This window comes from Oratosquilla oratoria, chromosome 26 (assembly GCF_046742065.1).
Source record: "Oratosquilla oratoria isolate Oo_2021 chromosome 26, ASM4674206v1, whole genome shotgun sequence".
Taxonomy (NCBI): Eukaryota; Metazoa; Arthropoda; class Malacostraca; order Stomatopoda; family Squillidae; genus Oratosquilla; species Oratosquilla oratoria.
The window spans coordinates 55348726-55368351 of record NC_134802.1 but is presented as its reverse complement, the minus strand read 5'-3'; the positions used below and the strand labels follow the sequence as shown (position 1 = coordinate 55368351).

The 19626-nt window shown below is 40.0% G+C and overlaps 1 protein-coding gene across 2 annotated transcripts in view; it reads right to left on the bottom strand.

Annotated features, from left to right (window-relative positions):
* The window catches only part of kibra (WW and C2 domain containing protein kibra), a 48222-nt gene that overhangs the window by 7631 nt on the left and 20965 nt on the right, over positions 1–19626 (bottom strand). The window contains exons 8-15 of one of the 2 annotated variants that reach the window (XM_076209864.1): positions 13665–13751; positions 11157–11355; positions 10804–10968; positions 9827–10048; positions 7574–7813; positions 5283–5430; positions 3045–3235; positions 2303–2436 (exon numbers count right to left, since the gene is read on the bottom strand). In XM_076209864.1, coding sequence (XP_076065979.1) covers positions 2303–2436; positions 3045–3235; positions 5283–5430; positions 7574–7813; positions 9827–10048; positions 10804–10968; positions 11157–11355; positions 13665–13751 — 1386 coding nt within the window. The remainder of the gene's footprint in view (positions 1–2302; positions 2437–3044; positions 3236–5282; positions 5431–7573; positions 7814–9826; positions 10049–10803; positions 10969–11156; positions 11356–13664; positions 13752–19626) is intronic. The other variant, XM_076209865.1, reaches the window with a different exon arrangement.

Here is a 19626-nt window from a genome sequence, read left to right as displayed (position 1 = left end):
CCCTCTAAAGTCATTGAACGCCTAATACTTAAACTTGTCACACCATATATTCCCCTTGCTGACTCACAACACGGTTTTAGGCCACTACACTCCACAAACACTCTTCTGACAAACCTCACACAAAGAATTTTTGATGGCATCAATTCAGATAGGCCCCACCACAGAACACTTCTTATAACATTGGACATTAGTAAAGCTTTTGATGCTATCCCCCGCCACAACCTAACAAATAAAATATATAACACAGACATGCACAATAACACCAAAAGATGGCTGGCCAATTATCTGGCAGGCAGGAATGCTCATGTGTCATATAATGGCCAATCATCGCACATCAGAAACATTAAGAACGGAGTACCGCAGGGCTCAGTTCTATCCCCCACATTATTTAATCTATACATGCATGACTTACCCACGCCAGACACCTCAGAAATACAAATCTCTTCTTACGCAGACGACATAACAATCACATGCACACATCGTAACACAGACAAAGCTGCAGAAATAATCCAGCCTTACCTTGACACACTCAACACATGGTTCATCACAAACAGACTCAAAATAGCTCCAACCAAATCTACAGCAACACTTCTCACCAACTGGACAAAAGAACACAAATACATACCTCATCTCTACATCAACAACACTCTAATACCACACACAAACACACCGAAAATTCTTGGTGTAACATACGATACATCCATGTCTTTCAAACAACACCTCACAAACATAAAAAACAAATGCACACCTAGACTTAACGCACTTAAGTCAATCACTGGAACAACATTTGGACAAAACAAAGAAACTAATATAACAATATACAAACAATGTATACGCTCAGTGATGAATTATGCGAGTCCTGCATGGGCTCCTAATCTCAGTGAGACACACCACAACACCCTTCAAATCATACAAAACAAAGCCCTAAAAACAATTACAGGCTGCACAAATACATCACCTACAGACCATTTACACCATGAAACAAAAGTCCTCAAAGTCAAGGACCACCTCGACATGAGAGACACACAAACACTTGCTGCAGCCACCACAAACACATCACACCCGTTACACTACATAGCAGAACACCCACACACACCAAGAAACATTAAAACTACACCCAAAGACCTTTATTACACAAAGATACTCTCTTCTCTTCCTCCACAACCACCAAATACCAGCCTCCGGAAACATATTCATAATCATATCACTCACCGCTCCATTAACACACTGAAAGACAACACACTGCTGCATGCCAGACCCCCTGATATCCACCCTTCTGAATCCTCTCTCCCACGTAAGGACAGAGTCCACTTGGCCAGACTGCGATGCGGTCACCACCCAGCACTTCTAAGCTACCAGAGGAGGCTGGACGACCGTGTTGTGAACAGCTGCCCAGGATGTAACACTTCACCCCATACCATACAACACATAATGGAAGACTGCATTATACACAATCATGCACGCAAACAACACAACATACACTCTATAAAGGATTTGTGGGAAAACCCAGTCTCGGCTGTGGCCTTCCTTGGGGAGACGGGACTGCTCGGACAGACAGTCTAGGGAACGACAACAACAACAACTTCTTCCTTGAGTGACTGGGCCAATCCAGTGAGCAACAGATTCATTGACTGTATGGCTGCAGGGAGGACACATTCATTTCATTGAGAGACTGAAGCTCTCTCCTCCCTGATGTTCTCCACCTGTCTGACTAACAATTAAAAATGGAATTTGAAGACACCTCTCCTACACTAACGACAAATCTGGCAGTTAAGAGAACAATATCCATTACATATTTCTCATGATGAGAGGCTTACAGTAATGGTGCTTCCTATTACTATCTATATACCATGGGGTTTTTCCATCTTACCAGGGAGGTAGCAAAATAAAAAAGGCACTAATCCACTCCCACCTATTTCATCCCCACCCATTCCACTCCCATCCACCACTCTTTCCTTCCTCTCATCTTAGTGCCTTTTGGATGATAGGTCATTCCTGTATTCCGCCCACTGCCCTGGGTCATAAACATTGAAGGACATAGCACATCCACAGCAAGGCTACTTCACTTAATCAGCAATCCCCCCTCTCTGTTCTTTCGTGCATAGAGAAAAGACAGGAAAAAATCCCATTGGACTGCATCAAAATGTTGTTCTCTCATAACCACTCCCTACCCTCCCCCCCTACCCCACCCAATCCAAAACTTCCTATTACAGTTATTACAAAAAACATTAAAAATACAAAGCTCTACTGCATTTCTCTAGGAATAAAAGAGTGAATAAACATGATAACGAGCTACACTTACTTGAATGAAACAATATCAGGTTGACCACGGGGCATTTTAGAATATCGGAGTTTATGAATTTCCCTCGTAGTTTTGCGAAGCATTTTCTCAACTCTTCTTTCTTCTGCCGACTTGCTGCCTCCACTCTTGGTTGCCTGTAATGAAATTATCAATTACTGTCATTTTCCTCTTCTGGCAACCAAATTTGTGAATATGAAATTGATAATTAAGAAAAATAAAGAAATAAGAACATAAAAGGATATAGGACCCTCCACCCCTCAAATCTTGTGGATCAAAGCCATGTGAGGTTGTGATGGACATGTATAGACATACATATACCAAAGGCTTTTTCCCTCTTACAAGGGAGGTAGCCAAAAAAGAAAAAGGCATAAAAACCATTCACGGACATGTAAGGCTCTTATACAGGTCAGTACTGATTATTCTATGCAAAAGCAGTGAAAGCCTCACTTATTGCCTTAACTCAGTCCCCATGGGTCTACCAATGAAGATATATCTCACTCATGCACAGCATTCCAATTTCTATTTCACTCTTAGTAACATAATGACATCCTTTGTAGCTTTAGTTCTGGCTATCAGTAGATTACAATTGAATGGCTGCAGGAAGGACTTCAATTCGAAAAGTTTTTCAACTGACTACCCTCTTCTGACCCAAATTTCTTCTCATCTTGGAGATCAGTGGCACACTGTTCAGATGCCTCCACCTACTACCAACTTCTGACTAAATACAACTTGTTTAACTTACTTGAGACAACACAGAATTGACGGTGCTTTCGTCAGCAAGCCAGCTTGGAGGTTCGGAGGAACTCTTGACCTCCTCCAATTGCACCTTCAGGTTTTGTAGACTCTTGATCTCTTCACGCTGTTGCTGCAGACGAAGCTGTTGGGCAGCCAAATCGAGCTCAAGGTCCAGAGAAGTTCGCCCACTCTTTGTGCCTGATAAAATAAAGTCCCATTTATTACACCTGAAGCATTCTTACTAGAACCTACATTTGCTACACTCTTGAATATTAAAAACTGTCCCGTTATTAATGAAAAACAATTGCAAGAAATAGGTGAATTTTCTTTATCTTTGCTCCCACCTAAACTACCATTTTTCCCACCCAATGCCCAGGCTAGATTTTGAAAAGGATTGGTGGGGAATAATTCTCTCCCATCTTACAGGATCAACATGAATAGGTACCTAACACTCACCTCAAAAAAAGTGGATGAGTGATAGATACCTACCACTGATCTCAGCAAATGTAGAATAAAGTAACTGGGGAAATAATCAGACCTAGATAAAACTATAAGTAAACTGCTGATCTTGGTGTTACCAGTGGACTGGTAAAACAGATTACAGCAACAGTTAACGGCATTAGTTCAAAAGCTAATCATTTCCTTGATAGATTTATATGGAGGAGTAGAGGTGGAAGTAAATTGTAGGTTGCAAGAAGCATCTAAATGTCTTGGGGAATCAAAAAGCGTCATAAGAAATAAGGATCTGGGAATGGATGCAAAGAGAAGATTATATGAAATGATGATTATGTTGACAACACTGTATAAGGTGGAGTATTGGAATGTGAGAGAGGCAGAAAGGATATGTTTAAATGTGTTTGAGACTGAGATGGAGTGTTTGAAAAGTATGATAGGGGTTACAAGGCTGGATAGAGAGAGGAATGAGGAGGTGAGGAGAAGAGTGGGGGCAGAAAAGGAGATGGCATATAGGGATGATGAAAGAATATTGGGGAGGTTTGGATGCATGGAAAGAATGAGTGAAGAAAGATTAGTAAAAAGAGGTGTGGAAGGCAGAGGTAGATGGAATGAACTTAAGGGGACAACCATGGATGGATGGGGTCAAAGGGGCTTTGAGCAAAAGGGGAACGTCTGTTGAGCAAAGAAGGGAGAGGGCAGAAGATATGGGTGAGTGGAGAATGGCCATGTATGGATGATATTTTGACAGAACACAATGGTTTCCCTTCCCGTTTTCTTTCTTTTCCATCTCTGTTGTACAAGAAAGGGAGGGGTGGTGGTGGAAGTAGGGAGTGTATGTGTGTGGATGAAATTTTGACACAACCTGAAGGGATTTCTCCCCGTCTTCTCTATTTTCTGCATGAGGGGACGGAAACAGGGGTCACTGTGTAAGTCACTGTTTCTCAACCCTGGGGTTGCCAAGACATCTTGTATGCTAAGTTTTTAAATTCATATTGCTATAATAAAATTCAATGATGTTAACTTTGTCTTTTATAACTTTACAATAGATTAGTGGGGTCGTGGTCATATCATGAGGATCATATTGGGGTCGCATGAACAAAAGGTTGGGAAACACTGGTGTAAGTGAAGTGGCCTTGCTGCACTGCTTCTGAACTAGGCAGTGGGCAGGAGACAGGGATGACCCTTCATCCACAAGGAGCTAAGATAAGAAGGAGGAAAGAGTACAGGGATGGTTTCGTCACACAGAAAGAATGAGAAGAAAGATTAGTAAAAGAGGTGTGGAATGCAGAGGTGGATGGAATGAACTTGAGGGGATGATCAAGGATGAGATGGATGGATGGGATGAAAAGGGCTTTGAGGAAGAGGGGAATGTCTGTTGAGCAAAGAAGGGAGAAGGCAAGAGATAGGGGTGAGTGGAGAATGGTTGTGTATAGATATTTTGACACAGCATAATGGGAGCATCTCCCCATTTCCTCTTTTCTATCTGTTGAACGAGGAAGGGAGGGGTGTGTGTGGAAGTGGGGACCATTTGTGTGTGGACAATATTTTGACATAACCTGAAGGGGTTTCTCCCTGTCTTCTCTATTTTCCCCATGAGGGGACAGAGAGGGGGGTCACCGTGTAAGTGGCCTTGCATCATTGCTTCTGACCTGGGTAATGGGCAAGAGACAGGGATGATTCTATCTCCATCCATAAGGAGCTAAGAGATGAACAAGGGTAGTAGATGTTGTGGAATGGGTCCATGACTTGGCTACCTCCCTTATTAGGGGGAAGAAGCCCTTAGGTTTACCTGGAGTCGTGGGTGACCTTGAAGTCATTCGAAGGGAACCTCCAAGCTTGCCTTTCCACCTCAAAGACCTTCTCTCTGCAGTGCCGCGTTGGAAGTGAGCAGCACGTCGGTACAATGGCACACAACTGTCACTATCACTGCGATTAAGCTGTAAAGTTAACAAGTTAGTAATGTGTCCAGGGCAGAATTCCGTAAAGTTGAAGGATATACTGATAAAACTATCTGAAAATACAATATAACGAGTCGTTTTGTTAAAAAGTAACCAGATCTTTCATGACCACCCAAATTCGCTGTATTTACTCGAGTAAGATTCAAGTTTCTTGATCAGTTTTTGAGTTTAAAAGGTAAACTTATGCAGTTAACTCTAACAAGTATTTATAGCAGTAATAAATCACATGGGCAAGCAAGTTTCAGAGTTGAGAAAGTAAGCTAAATCCATAATAATAATCAATGCCTCAAGTTTCACTAACTGGACACCTGTATTCTTAACCACTTTGGTACGATGACACCCACCTACAGGAGGGCGAGTGGGTACATGAGGGTGTCGGTGTTGGCGTCTGCATCTTGATTATATTTATTTTTTGTAGTTGTACATGAATTACCCCCATATTATGTGAACTGGCTTGATCACATTTTCCGTGTATATCATTGGCTACCCCTCGTGTAAGGGGGGAAAAACCTTTGGTATATGTATGTATGTATGAGTAAAAAAGAACAAGCAACCTCCCTTGTAAGGTGTATGTATGTAATACAATACAAAGTTTCTTCCCAGAGAGATCTATGGGTGGGCCCAAGGAACATTACTGACTACTGTGGGGCTTAGTGTTTTCAGTCAATGAAACTTAAGGCAGCAATTATCAACTATAATGTTCATTCAATAATGAACTTAAAAAAGCTTGAGCCCAAAGCTGGTCTGTATACCAAATCATACAAACATGAAAAAATCTCCCTCTTAATATCTAAGAACAGGAAAATACCTTTATTCTCAAATGCAGATCTACTATCTGTGAAAAATTATGTTACAATTTTACCAAAGAACTTTCTTTCTCCTAGCCAATAAAAAGGGTTGATCATAATTTGAATGACACTTATTCAACTATATTCTTACTATCTATAATCACAAGTGATTCTTACTCGAGTGCATACATCTATTCTTACAGTTAATATTGAATCTTAATTTTGTATCTACACAGCAACTATTTACATACTCACTCCAACACAAGCATTATTGCATGGTTATGTGATGAGTGTTTGTATATATTAATGAGGCATTTTTTTTTTTTTATTACTTTAGTATAACACCTACAGTTTTATATTTCTTTATCCAAACAGCCATTACTTGCAAAGTAAGGTGGCTAATATTCAGGAGAGGAAGAACCTCATCCCATTCATTCCTGTCACACAAGTTCCTTTCACACCTTTCTCTTGAAATCATACAAAGATTGCAGTTCATCCCTTCCCTGACACATTTCTATCAGAAGTAGGATGATCTAAGATCATACTCCTACCTTAATATATCCAAAAACTAAAAGTAAATACTCAACCAGCCCACTAAAGATCATTCAAATTATTCTAAAACTAAAGATACATGTTGAGAACCATGAATGAATAAATATATAAACACATCACCTCTAGTTTTCCTCTTTCATCTTTTCAGTTGTCTAACTTTCAGCTTTGTTAATAATCAGGTTGTGTACTTGCTCCATTCTATAAAACATCTGCCCACAATCTTTTCTTACATATGCATCTTGACCTCACACACATGCAGACCCATTCACTATTTCAAGAAAACCAAGAACCCATCAGTCCAAGTTAAATGGAGGGTTTCAGCCTCACATGCATGAATAGATAAAAGCCTAATAATCCACGAGATACCAAAGATGCACAAAACCCACAATTTACTAGTCCTAATTTTTCATTTCAATATATGTACAATTTACCATTAATCCACTAAAAAATGAGAAAGACATCAGGTACTCCTGATGATTAAAAATATATCAAAATACGCACACCAATTAACATTCATTCAACTTGAAATCCAACTATCACAATCAACTTGTGCTTCATTTTCTCACAGCATTCTTGTTTCGCAAACTACGAGTGTTCTGCAATATTTTTGATTAGTTCTATAAAACTACCATCTAATACCTTTTATCAAGTTTCCGATGTTAGATACTAACCATACACATCATGATGACCAACAGTTAGCTAAATAAAAGTGAAAATAAAAAGGGAAAAAATGCATCCAAAGCGTAGCTTAAGCAGAAAACCAAGCAGCACACACAACTTACTCTGCAGACGTAGTTGCTCTTGCTGACAGCTGCTGACGGAGTGAAGGTCTGAGATCTCTTGATCAGAGGTATGGTGGGCTTCAGGGTCGATGTGCCGTCACTGGGTGGGGCTGTAGCAAGACTGGTGCGGGAAGTGGCAAGGGAGGAAGGCAGCGGCAGGAAGACACATTCTGTGTTGGTCTCCTTGTCCGCCATCTCCACCAAGCAATCAGTGGCATCTCCTTCCACTGCTGTGTCCGCCTGGGGCCCATGCAACACCACACATGTCAACACCAACAGCAATGTCTAATCCAATAGCAACAACATCAAGAGCTGACATCAACATGCAAAAAAGTCACAACCGAGGCTGTACAGTAAGGTTTTCCCACCATGACCAAAATATCACTTGAAGATTAAGGGATGGTATGAATTCTACCTCTTAAGAACACTGGTCCATTTTTGTTTCAGGCTGTATCAACGAGTTTAATGACATTTAAACATGAAAACTATCATATATAAGAAACCAAGCTCCTAGACGTATGTATACCATATCTACATATCAGTGGCTTTCTTCTCGTTCCCACCTGGGCTCAGTACGCCATCTAGCATTAAAACGGTGCCAAATCTACATCAATGGCTTTTTTCTCATTTCCATCTGGGCTCAGTATGTAGTCTAGCATTAAAACACAGAATAGGCTTGGCCAAAGATTCAGGTTAACCTAGATGCAACTACCCAGAGTACATGGAGCACCTCATGCTATAATGCCCACACTAGGAATCACTGGACAGCAACACCTTGTATCAGGTCCTGCCTGGAGGCTGTTGCTGATTACCTGAAGGCCGCAATTCTTCTTCATGAGAAACCAGGGACAACAAATTGAATAATCCCCTCTGTAAGGTAGGGCGAAGAAAGACTAGTAAAACAGGTATGGAAGGTTGATGTGGAGGGAATGAACATGAGGGGGCGTCCAAGGATGAGATGGATGGATGAGGTGAAGGGGGCTTTGGGGAAGAGGGAAAGGACAGAAGACGGGTGAATGGAGAATGGTTGTATATGGATGATGTTGTGATGCATGAGGTGGAATGGGTGGGGGGATGGGGGGTGAGGTAGTGTGTGTGAGAAAAAATTGACGCAGCCCAAAGGGATTTCTCCCTGTCTTCTCCTTTTCTGCATGGGGGGACGGAGAGGGGGGGGTCGCTGATTTAATGAAGCGGCCTTGCTGTGGATGTGCTGTGTCTTGCGACACTGCCTCTGACCCAGGGTAGTGGACAAGGTGCAGGGATGACCCGTCATCCAGGAGGTGCTAGGATAAGAGGGAGGGTGGAGGGGGGTTGAGTGTATTTAGGGATGGAATGGTTGGGAATGGTTTTATGCTTTTTTCTTTTTGGCTACCTCCCTTGTAAGGGGGAAAAACTCTTGGTATATGTATGTATGTAAGGTAGGATGGCTGAGTCTAAGAATGCCTCAACTCTTCATGAAAGGGAAATAGACAGGAAGAACCCAAGTAGTTTCACTCCACCTCTAGTCACCCTTTACAACATGCATGGGAATGCAGCAACAGCATTCTTATAACCCCTCCTAACACACACATATACAAGTGCTGATTGTGTTCTCGGCAACAACTGATTGATTGATCATTCTATATAAAACCTGGACCAATGTTAAACAGGAACTATCCATACCATCCCTTATTATAAGTGCTGAACTTCTTTATTACAATCTTAAAATTTGCTAGTACAACTGTATCAGACAATTAGAAACCAGATATGGTGAGATTACCTTACAGTTTCACCTCTTGTGATTGAAATATATGAGGTCCTTGTTATGTGTAGATTATGGAACCAATAAATTACCACTAATAGCTATAACAAATCTATAAAATATGGACCTAATATCCAAATAAATAATACAATTGACTCATAATATTAGGGAGAAATTAACTAAATTTAGGAAATAAACAGTGAAAAACTAGGGAGTTATACTACAACGGTAATTGGTGCTGGGACAATGGAGCATACATAATGCTACGTAATGTGGGGGTAGGCCTATGCTTCCACATATTCATAAATCTGTGAGGCGGACAACTAAAGACGTGGGTAACAAGGACCTCCAACGCATATCCCCCTACCTGAGTTCTTTGGGTTTCCAGTCACTCGACATACCAAAGCATCACAACAACAATGTATACAGAGAAACTTTTAAGTGTGCTCAGAAGCAAAAAATAAATAAATAAATAAGTGAATAAATAAATAAATTAATTAAATAAAACTTACAGCATTCTCGAGGGCCTTCTCAACAGCTTCTTCTTGGTCGAACTCTTCCAACTCCGTAGCTTCCTCGGCATCTTCATCCTCCTCATCCTCATCAGAGTTGATGACACCCTCAAAGTCTTCTGCTGTTAGATGGAGGTTGAGTCTTAACGACTCTGGACCTAGGTTTCTTGTAAGAGTCGATGTTTGTGATGAAATGATGGTTGACTCATCGCTACTTTCCTCCTGTGCCAAACAAAACAATGTATTCTCTCTTAATAAACAATGTACATACATACATATACCAAAGGCTTTTTTCCCCTTACAAGAGAAGTAGCCACAAAACAAATGCATAAAAACCAATCATACCCATTCCATCCCCAACATACTCCACTCCCCTCCACCCACTTCCCTCCCTCTTATCTTGGCACCTCCTGGATGACAGGTCATCCCTGCATCTCATTACTGCCCTGGCTTAGAAACAGTATCACAAGACACAGCACATCTACAGCAATGTACTATATAAAACAATTATAACTATGACTTGTAGAGAGGTCACTGTAGCAATGGCATGTGCCTCACCACATCATTCTAAACCCAAGCAGCATGACAGGGAATAAGGATGACCTTTCATCCATAAGGTGTTGAGATGGGAGGATTATCAACTGGATTTTATTGTGTACAAACGTGGCTTGAGGACTGAGGTGTGGTCTGAAGATCACACAAGTATCAAAAAAGAGGCCCTAAATTTTGGGGTTCTTTACCAATGGACAGGTATGTCCATTCCATTCTAGTATTGGGTGTTTCTTTGATTCATAGTTGTCTGAAGTCAACAATATAACTACTAGTTTCTGGGGGTGAGGGTGGAGGGTGAGGGGCACTTCTAAGGAGGTACAAAACAGGACAAATAAGAGACAATAGATTCAAGAATGGATTTCCCTCTCCCACGATTTGCCACCTCAGTGGGTAACAGTGGATTGGACAGAGAGAATTTTACATACCTTAACATTGGTTGCAGAAGATGAGGACCTGAGAGTAGATGACTTTGAGGACAGGTCATCACGGGGCAGGGAGTCTGGCCTTAGTAGGGCATAGTTGAGGATGTTGTACCACTTGGTTACGGCTGAGTCCACAGAGAACTCGGCAAGACTGATTTGAGCATACCCCTGATATGAAAGAAACTTATAGTTATTTGACAAAATAAAGTATAATACTCTACATTATGGGGTTTGTCCAAGTAAATATTATCTATATGATGTAAACACATACATACATATACCACAGTGTCATTTTTATAGATATACTACTACACAATAAGAATGTGAAGTGGGTTGAACAGAAATTGTACACCTACCACACAATCCTCTTCTAGCAGATCTTGTGTTTCCTTAACAGTCCACACATTAACCTGCAATGTTTTGGTGTGGACTTTCCGGAGAGGGACAGGGAAGGCAAAAGATTCACCGAAAGTCGGTCTGGTGACGTTGGATTCGAGATGTGTGCCAAAGGTGAAACCTCCTGCACCACCAGGCATCAATTGCACCTTCACACACCTGCCAACATTAAAAACACATTGATGATGATACATACATACATATACCAAGGCTTTTTCCCCCTTACTAGGGAGGTAGCCAAAAAGGAAAAGGCATAAAATCATTCCCATCCATTCCATCCCTGAAAACACTCCACAACCCTCCCATCTTAGCACCTCCTAGATGATGGGTCATCCCTACACCCTGTCCACTGCCCTGGGTGATAATATATGATGATGATGGTCATCCCTGCACCCTGTCCACTGCCCTGGGTGATAATATATGATGATGATGGTCATCCCTGCACCCTGTCCACTGCCTTGGGTGATAATATATGATGATGATGATAATATATTTTAATGTCACAAACTCCCCCCTACTGGAAGGCTTGGACGGTGCCCCGCACAGAGGGCTTTGTAGCATGGAATTTAATGATCCATGCCCTTGATTCAACTTCACTGGTGGTGGGATTCGAACCGCCATCCCCTCGACCTTCAGCACAAGTAATGACGTCCTAACCCATCCAGCCAGTTAATCTTTAGATATGGGATGATCGCTGGATAAGTGGCTTAGAGCATTGCTACATACATACATACACTAAAGGCTTTTTCCCCCTTATAAGGGGGATAGCTTTAAAAAAAAAAGGCAACCACTCACACTCATTCCATCCCCACATATTCCACTCCCATTCACCCCCTTCCCTCCCTCTTATCTTGGTTCCTCCTGGACGACAGGTCATCCCTGCATCTTGCCCACTGCGCTGGGTAGCAGTGTCACAAGACACAGCACATCCACAGCGAGGCTGCTTCATTAAATCAGCAACACCCACCTCTCTGTCTTCCCATGCAGAAATGGAGAAGACGGGGAGAAATCCCTTCAGGCTGTGTCAATTTATTTTCCACACATACTCCCTTACCCCCCATCCCCTACCCACTTCCCCTCATGTATCACTACTTGGGCAAAAGGTCATGAGTAAAGGGAGTGGGGCTGCCAGGCAGCAAGTTCATAGTAAAAGCAAACTACATTAAATCCTCTGTTTTAAAGAGTCTTCTATAAGGATGCACCATTCTGGCCCACTCTGTGAGCCAGAATGTAATGTTAAATCAAAGTTTTAGATATGACTTGAAGTTCAAACGTGGTTTTGCTATCTACTTGTTTGTCCCCAATGAGTTTACGATAAGAGATACCTAAAGACTTAACCTCTTCAATATGAGTCAATTACTTGCATGCATATTAGGCTGCCTGATATACGATGATGTATCACAATACACGCATCATGAAATAAAGTTACAGCTGTTATACTTGTTCTCTTTCACCTAGAATGTTTATAACCACAGAAAATGAGATCAAACTTGTTCATAGAATATGGAGATTACTCTGCTACAACTACAAAAATAAATATAATCAAGACACTGATGCTGGCCTCCTTATATACCCACTCGTGCCTCATGATGCCTATCATAGTCTAGGGCAGCGTTTCTCAACCAGGGTTCCCCGGAACCCTAAGGTTCCGCAAAAGGTCCCTCGGGGTTCCGCGAGAACAAGTGAGATAAGCTAATGCACTTTTTTTTTTAATTTAATTTCATATACGTAATATAACTAAACACGAACTATATATTCTTGGTTACTGTAATAATGTAATATGGACACCATCCTATCTAACCTATTACTACAATGAAAATAAAATGAGGAAGATTTTTTTTCTTTTTCTTTTTTTTCCGAAGGGGTTCCTTGAGGCATGCAATTTATTTTAAAGGTTATGCAAGGGGAAAAAGGTTGCAAAACACTGGTCTAGGGGTTAAGCACCAAATACAATTTCAACTCCATCCTAAAGTGATTTTCCATTATCTAAAGTATAGGCCCTACAAGATTAAGAAAGGAAAGACAATTCATCACTAGGTAAAAGAAAGGACAACTTTTTTTCATGCCCCATGCCAGGATTCTATGAATTTCTAAGACTATGATAACAATAAGCACCACTAATAAGATTCTCTTTTAGAAGGAAAATGCTTAAAAAGAAATATGAAAGAAAAGATCTGAGTTAGCAGGCGTTAGAATAAAGGCATTAAACCTTATCACTTAGGTAAAACCCTGCCTTCCTTCACATTAGGTAATGTTGCTAATAAGAACATGGGTACGTGTGTTCACTTATGCAAAGTAAAACACTTGGAAAAAGAAACTAACGAAGCAGAGTGCTTTCATATATTACATCTTCAGTGCAAAAAGTGCTTTTTGCACTGAAGATGTAATATACGAAAGCGCTCTGCTTCGTTAGTTTCTTTTTCCAAGTGATCTACTTTGCATTAGGTAATGTATATCAAAATACTTACACTTTACTTTCTTCTGCCAAATTCAAACTTGCTAGATGCCTTGCTTTCTCAATACCGACATTCAAAAGGCCCTCTGTTCTACTGTACCTGGAAAAAGATACAATTTCCTTATTATAAATGAATTGCACAACATAAAGGGCAATCAAATGACACAATATGAAAACACTGTTGTGCACAAAATGCTTGAATATCAATATTAACTCCTGACAAGGTAGATTATCATAATTTATATGAACACAAGAAATAAAGAAAAAAATCCATTCAATCCCACATAACTTCAGAATTTATATTGATTCATTCCAAACAATTCTATTCAGGTTACAGATAGCCATCAGACTGAATGAGTGAAAATACTTCAATACATCCAGCCTTTCAAGTTACCTGAGGCAGCTTGGTGACCACATCACAGATAACTGTCCAGGATGTAACACTTCACACCATACTGTTCAATACATTATGGAAGACCGCATTGTACACAGTTAAACACATCAACAACACAACACATATACTCTATGAGGAATTTGTGGGAAAATCCCATTCCAGCCATGGTGTTCCTCTGGGAGATGGTACTGCTCCACCAGACAAACAAGGTAATGATGACTACATCTATTCTATTCACCTAAAGAATAGGCTGGGACTGACAACAGGTAGCCATCAACCTCCATTTTGGCAAGGACCCCCATGAGGATTGGCACTCTTAACTTTGGAATGGTTCCTTTTTCAAAATTTTCTTCAACACTTTTTCACGTTGAGGGAGCATGCAACTGGTGACTGGTCTCTTCCTAATACTAGCTGATGGCAGAAACTATTCCACACTTACAAAACACAGATATCAATGTATCTTTTCCTATCGGAGAGATCTATGCAAGAACCCAAGGCCCACTGACTGATGCCAGATTCATCAGGGCTTATTTAATGATAATACTTTCCATACTAATTTAAACTTATCCTTTTATTCTGGCTGGTGCCAGATTTTCCGATTGATATCCCTTCAGCAGTATTGGGGCTATGTTTATTTTAGGGACCCATGACAGATAGCAAGAAGTGGTCCCCCTAGGTAGGCATCAGAGAAAATCATCTTGCTGCCACCTACTTTCATATCCATCTACTGTAGAGCTGCAGTACTATTGGGCACACTTGTCTCCAGACTAAGCACAAAAACTCTATAAACTTTCGACTGCTTTTCCTCCACCTTTTCATTAAAAGAAAAAGCTGACATTTGGTGACTGCTTCCATCCTACTACCATACACCAGTGGCATAGAAACAGTCTCACACTAATACAACACAGAAAGTAGTCCAACATTTCTCCCTACCTAAAGAAATCTTTGCAAAGACCCAAAACCACTGCTGGTTGCTGTGGGGGGGTGTATTTTCAATGTGTGGAAGTCATGAAAACGATAATTCCTATATCATGTATCCTCTTACGTATCAAGTGGCATTTATCCTTTTATTGTGGCTGCTACTGGACTGCATTAATCATCTGTGAATGATCCCTTTTAAGGGGTCAAAAGATTGAAATGCAAAAGAAACAATGGTCCTATCCTTACTCTCAAGACTGTCTTCCAGGGCATGCCAAAACATTTGGAGGTTGTAGTACCCTATTTTGAAAAGCATGCATACTTTTTTCTCCTTACAAAGGAGGTACCCAAAAAGCAAAGATATAAAAACCACTCCCTCCCATTCCATCCCCACATACTCCACTCCCATCCACCCCCTTCCCTCCCTCTTATCTTGGCTCTTCCTGGATGGTGGGTCTTCCCTGCATCTTGCCCACTGCCCTGAATCAGAAGCGGTGTCACAAGACACAGCACATCCACAGCAAGGCCACTTCATTAAATTGATGACTCCCCACTCTGTCCCCTTAAGCAGAAAAGAAGATGGCGAGATATCCCTTTGGGCTGTGTCAATTTATTTTTCACACATACCTCACCCCCCATCCTAAAAAGTGTACCATCTGCAAGTATCTATTATGCAACCAACATCACAGTAAGTAAAATAACACCAATCACACCTGTCAATTGACCAGTTATGAACAAAAATATAGATTATGCAGTGTATAGCTTTGAGAACTTGCAAGCAGGGAACCATACAAGGTCTCATACTAACACCTAAAACACACCTAAAGGTCACAGTGCCGACATCCACATACAACCATTTCTGGATATCCAAAATATCTTGGCAATCTACAAAAGAGCATACAGTCCCCAACTTCAAACCAACCAGTATCCTGCTGGCCCATCTTCCTTTTCTCTATTATTTCTAAATTAATAGGGAAACTGATTTTCAACCAAAGCAAATCATGAATACCATTCTCATGACACCACCGTGAATTCAGAAAAGATCACTCCATCTCACTATTCACAAATCTATCCCAATCAATCAATCTCTTGCCTCAGGCATCTTTTGCAAAGGAATCTTGGCCCATGATCAGCTTCCAGACCTCTCAAAGAAGAAAAATACTGCACTGCTGACTATAATGTTGATGCTGGGTAGAGTGAGATTGTTTTGTGCATTCTGTAGTGTACAGGGGCCAATGATGGTTCAACACTCATCTCCATCTCAAGTTGCAGCTCATACACACTAAAACCCATTTAAGAGGGGGTTTATACGGTCTAATGGTTCGTCGAACGCAGTTCAACAGACACGTGTTTAAAGTGATGTGTGAATGGGGTATTTGGTTGTCGAACAACCTGTCGACAACCAAATACCCCATTCACACGTTCACACATCACTTTAAACATGTGTCTGTCGAACCATTAGACCATGTAAACCCCCTCTAACACTAATCCCATCTCGGCAACTAATGGATGAAGACCCATGCCTGTCTCCTGCCATGCAGCCTGGGTTGGAAGTAGTGTAGCAAGACATAGCACTTCCACAGTAAGGCCTATCAACTGAGGAAGATTTACCCTTATAGTTTAATTATATTGCAACCCACCTCCTTACTCACTCAAAACCCTTTATACAGCAGCTTAGAAGAACATATCTTCAAGTTGCATCATTCTATTCATAATCCTCCTCCACTAACTTCTAACTTTTGGACTCTCTCTACCCTGCTCCACAGACATTCCCTCTGTATTTAAGTTCCCCTTTAATCCATTCATTCACCTAATTCTTGGTATTCTAAAGTTCCCTCCATGTGCATCCCCTTTCAACACTTTTTGCTAGTCTTTCTTCACTTATTCTTTCCATATACCCAAACCATCTCAGCACTTTTTTAACTACCCTATCCAATAGGTTTCTTTCCATCCCTGGTTCCGCTTCAAATCGACAATTGTCGGTCTATCCATTCTTTTTGCATCAAAATAAAATACATAAAAAAGTACTACCATGCAAAACACTGCTGGCATCCACAGTTAGCTTTAATTAGTCCTGAGACAGATCCCAAGCGGGGGTGGGGGGAGCGAGAGAGTGTGTGTGTGTTTATGTGTGTATTTACCTAGTTGTATTTACCTAGTTGTATTTTACGGGAAGGGGAGCTATGCTCGTGGGGTCCCGTCTTCATATCTCATTTTATCTAAACTATTTTTAAATTCATGTATTGTTTTTGCACACACCACTTTCTCATCTAACTTGTTCCAACTGTCTATTGCTCTGTGAGGAAAGCTGTTCTTTTTAAAATCTCTTCTATAGCTGTCTTTTTTTATTTTCTTTCCGTGTCCTCTTGTATTTCTGTCATCCCATTTTATCAGATTCTCTCTATCAGTAATTTCTATGCCTTTCATGATTCTGTAAATAGCTATCAAATCTCCTCTCTCTCTTCTTTGCTCTAGTGTCTGTAGTTTAAGTTTTTGTAGTCTCTCTTCATATGATAGTTTTGAGAGTGTTGGTGCCAGTTTTGTAATTGCTCTTTGTATTCTTTCAAGTTTTTTTATACATTTTTTTGTACTTGGTGACCATATCGTTGCTGCATATTCCAATCTTGGTCTTATCAGGGTGATTAGGATTTTCCTCACCATTTCTTCATCCAGGTATGTAAATGCCACTTTGATTGTTCTTATTAAATTATAAGTTTCTCCAAAAATCTTATTTATATGTTTCTCAGGTGACATATTATTCATAACAATGACTCCCAGGTCCTTCTCATTTTCTACTTTTTTTATTCCTTCTTTTCCCAAATTATATGATCCTGTTATTCTGTTTTTGCTTTTTCCAAATTCCATTATACTACACTTTTTTGTATTGAACTCCATCTCCCACTTCCTACTCCATTCTTGTACTTTATTTAGGTCTCTCTGTAGTGATTCACAATCTTCTTCAGTTTTCACTCTTTTCAGTAATTTTGCATCATCTGCAAAGAAGCTCATATAGCTTTCAATTCCTTCATCCATATCATTAATATATATAGCAAACATTATTGGGGCCAGAACTGTTCCCTGCGGGACACCGCTTATTACTTCATTCCATTTTGAGTGCTGATCTCTTATCACTACTCTCATTTTTCTTTCTTGCAAAAAGTCTTCCATCCAATTTAGCAATTTACCTTGTATTCCTCCTTCATATTCTAATTTCTTAAGCAACTTCTTATGTGGTACTTTGTCAAAAGCTTTTTTTAGGTCTAGAAATGCACAATCAGCCCATCCATCTCTTTCTTGTATTATATCTATTAGCCTTGAATAGAAACATATTAAATTGGTGACGCATGATCGTCCTTGTCTGAATCCAAATTGCCTTGGATTTAGTACGTTGTTTTTTTCCAAGTATTTTACCCATCTACTTTTGATAATTCTTTCACATATTTTTGCTATTGTACTTGTTAGAGAGACTGGTCTATAGTTGGTAGGTTCTTCTTTATTTCCTCCTTTATATATAGGTACTATATTTGCTTTTTTCCAATCTTCTGGAACTTTTCCTTCTTTTAAGGAACTGCTTATTATGCTATGTATTTTGTCTGCCAGTTCATTCCTGCATTCTTTCAGAATCCAGTTTGCTATTTCATCTGGCCCATGCGATTTTCTGACATCAAAATTACCCAAGTGTGTCAATATTTCATTCTTTGTTACTTCTATTTCTTCCATAGGGGGGACTTTTTCCTTCCACTCAATCTCTTCAGGTTGTATATTTTCCCTTGTAAACACTGATTTAAAATGTTTGTTCATAATTTCTGCCATTTCCATTTCCTCAGTGTATTCAACTCCTCCTTGTCTTAATTTCTCTAAGTCTTGTTTGTTTTTCAGTTTATTGTTTACAAATCTGTAGAATAGTTTTGGTTGATCTTTACACTTTTCTATAACATCTTTTTCATATTTTCTTTTTTCCTCTCTGCACTTTTGTACATATTCATTTCTATAACCAGTATATATTTTCCATTTTTCAGGTCTTCTGTCTTTTTTCCATCTGTTCCAGGCTTTGTCTCTTTTGTCCTTTAACTCCCTACAACTTTTGTTGTACCAGCATTTTACATATTCTTTTTCTTGTTTTTGTCTTGGGACATACTTTTCCACTCCTTTTTTGTAAATTTTTGTCAAAATATTCCATTTCTCTTCCACTGTTGTTTCTTCTTTGTATATTTCTTCCCAGTTTTCTTGTTGGAAGAATTCTCTTATTTTATCAAAGTTTGTTTTTTCATACATCATTCTTCCTTTTCTATATTGTTCATTTCTTTTCATATATTTTTCTTCATTAAGTTCCAGTTCAATCAATATGTGGTCACTTTTACCTATTGGTGTTTTATATTCAATCTTGTCCACTATTCTAGGTTCAGATGTAATTATTAAGTCTAGCCTCGATGGTTCTTCTTCATTTCTATACCTAGTGTTCTCTTGTATCCATTGTGTCATTGAATGGTCAGTAATCATCTCAAGTAGAGCATTTCCCCATGAGTCATCACCACTCTTTACTGTCATTTCTTCCCAGCAGATTTCTTTGCAATTAAAGTCGCCCATCATAACTATTCTTCCTCCGTCTTCCATTATTTTAGTTAATGCTATCTTTGTGTCCTCTAACATACTTTTATGTTCA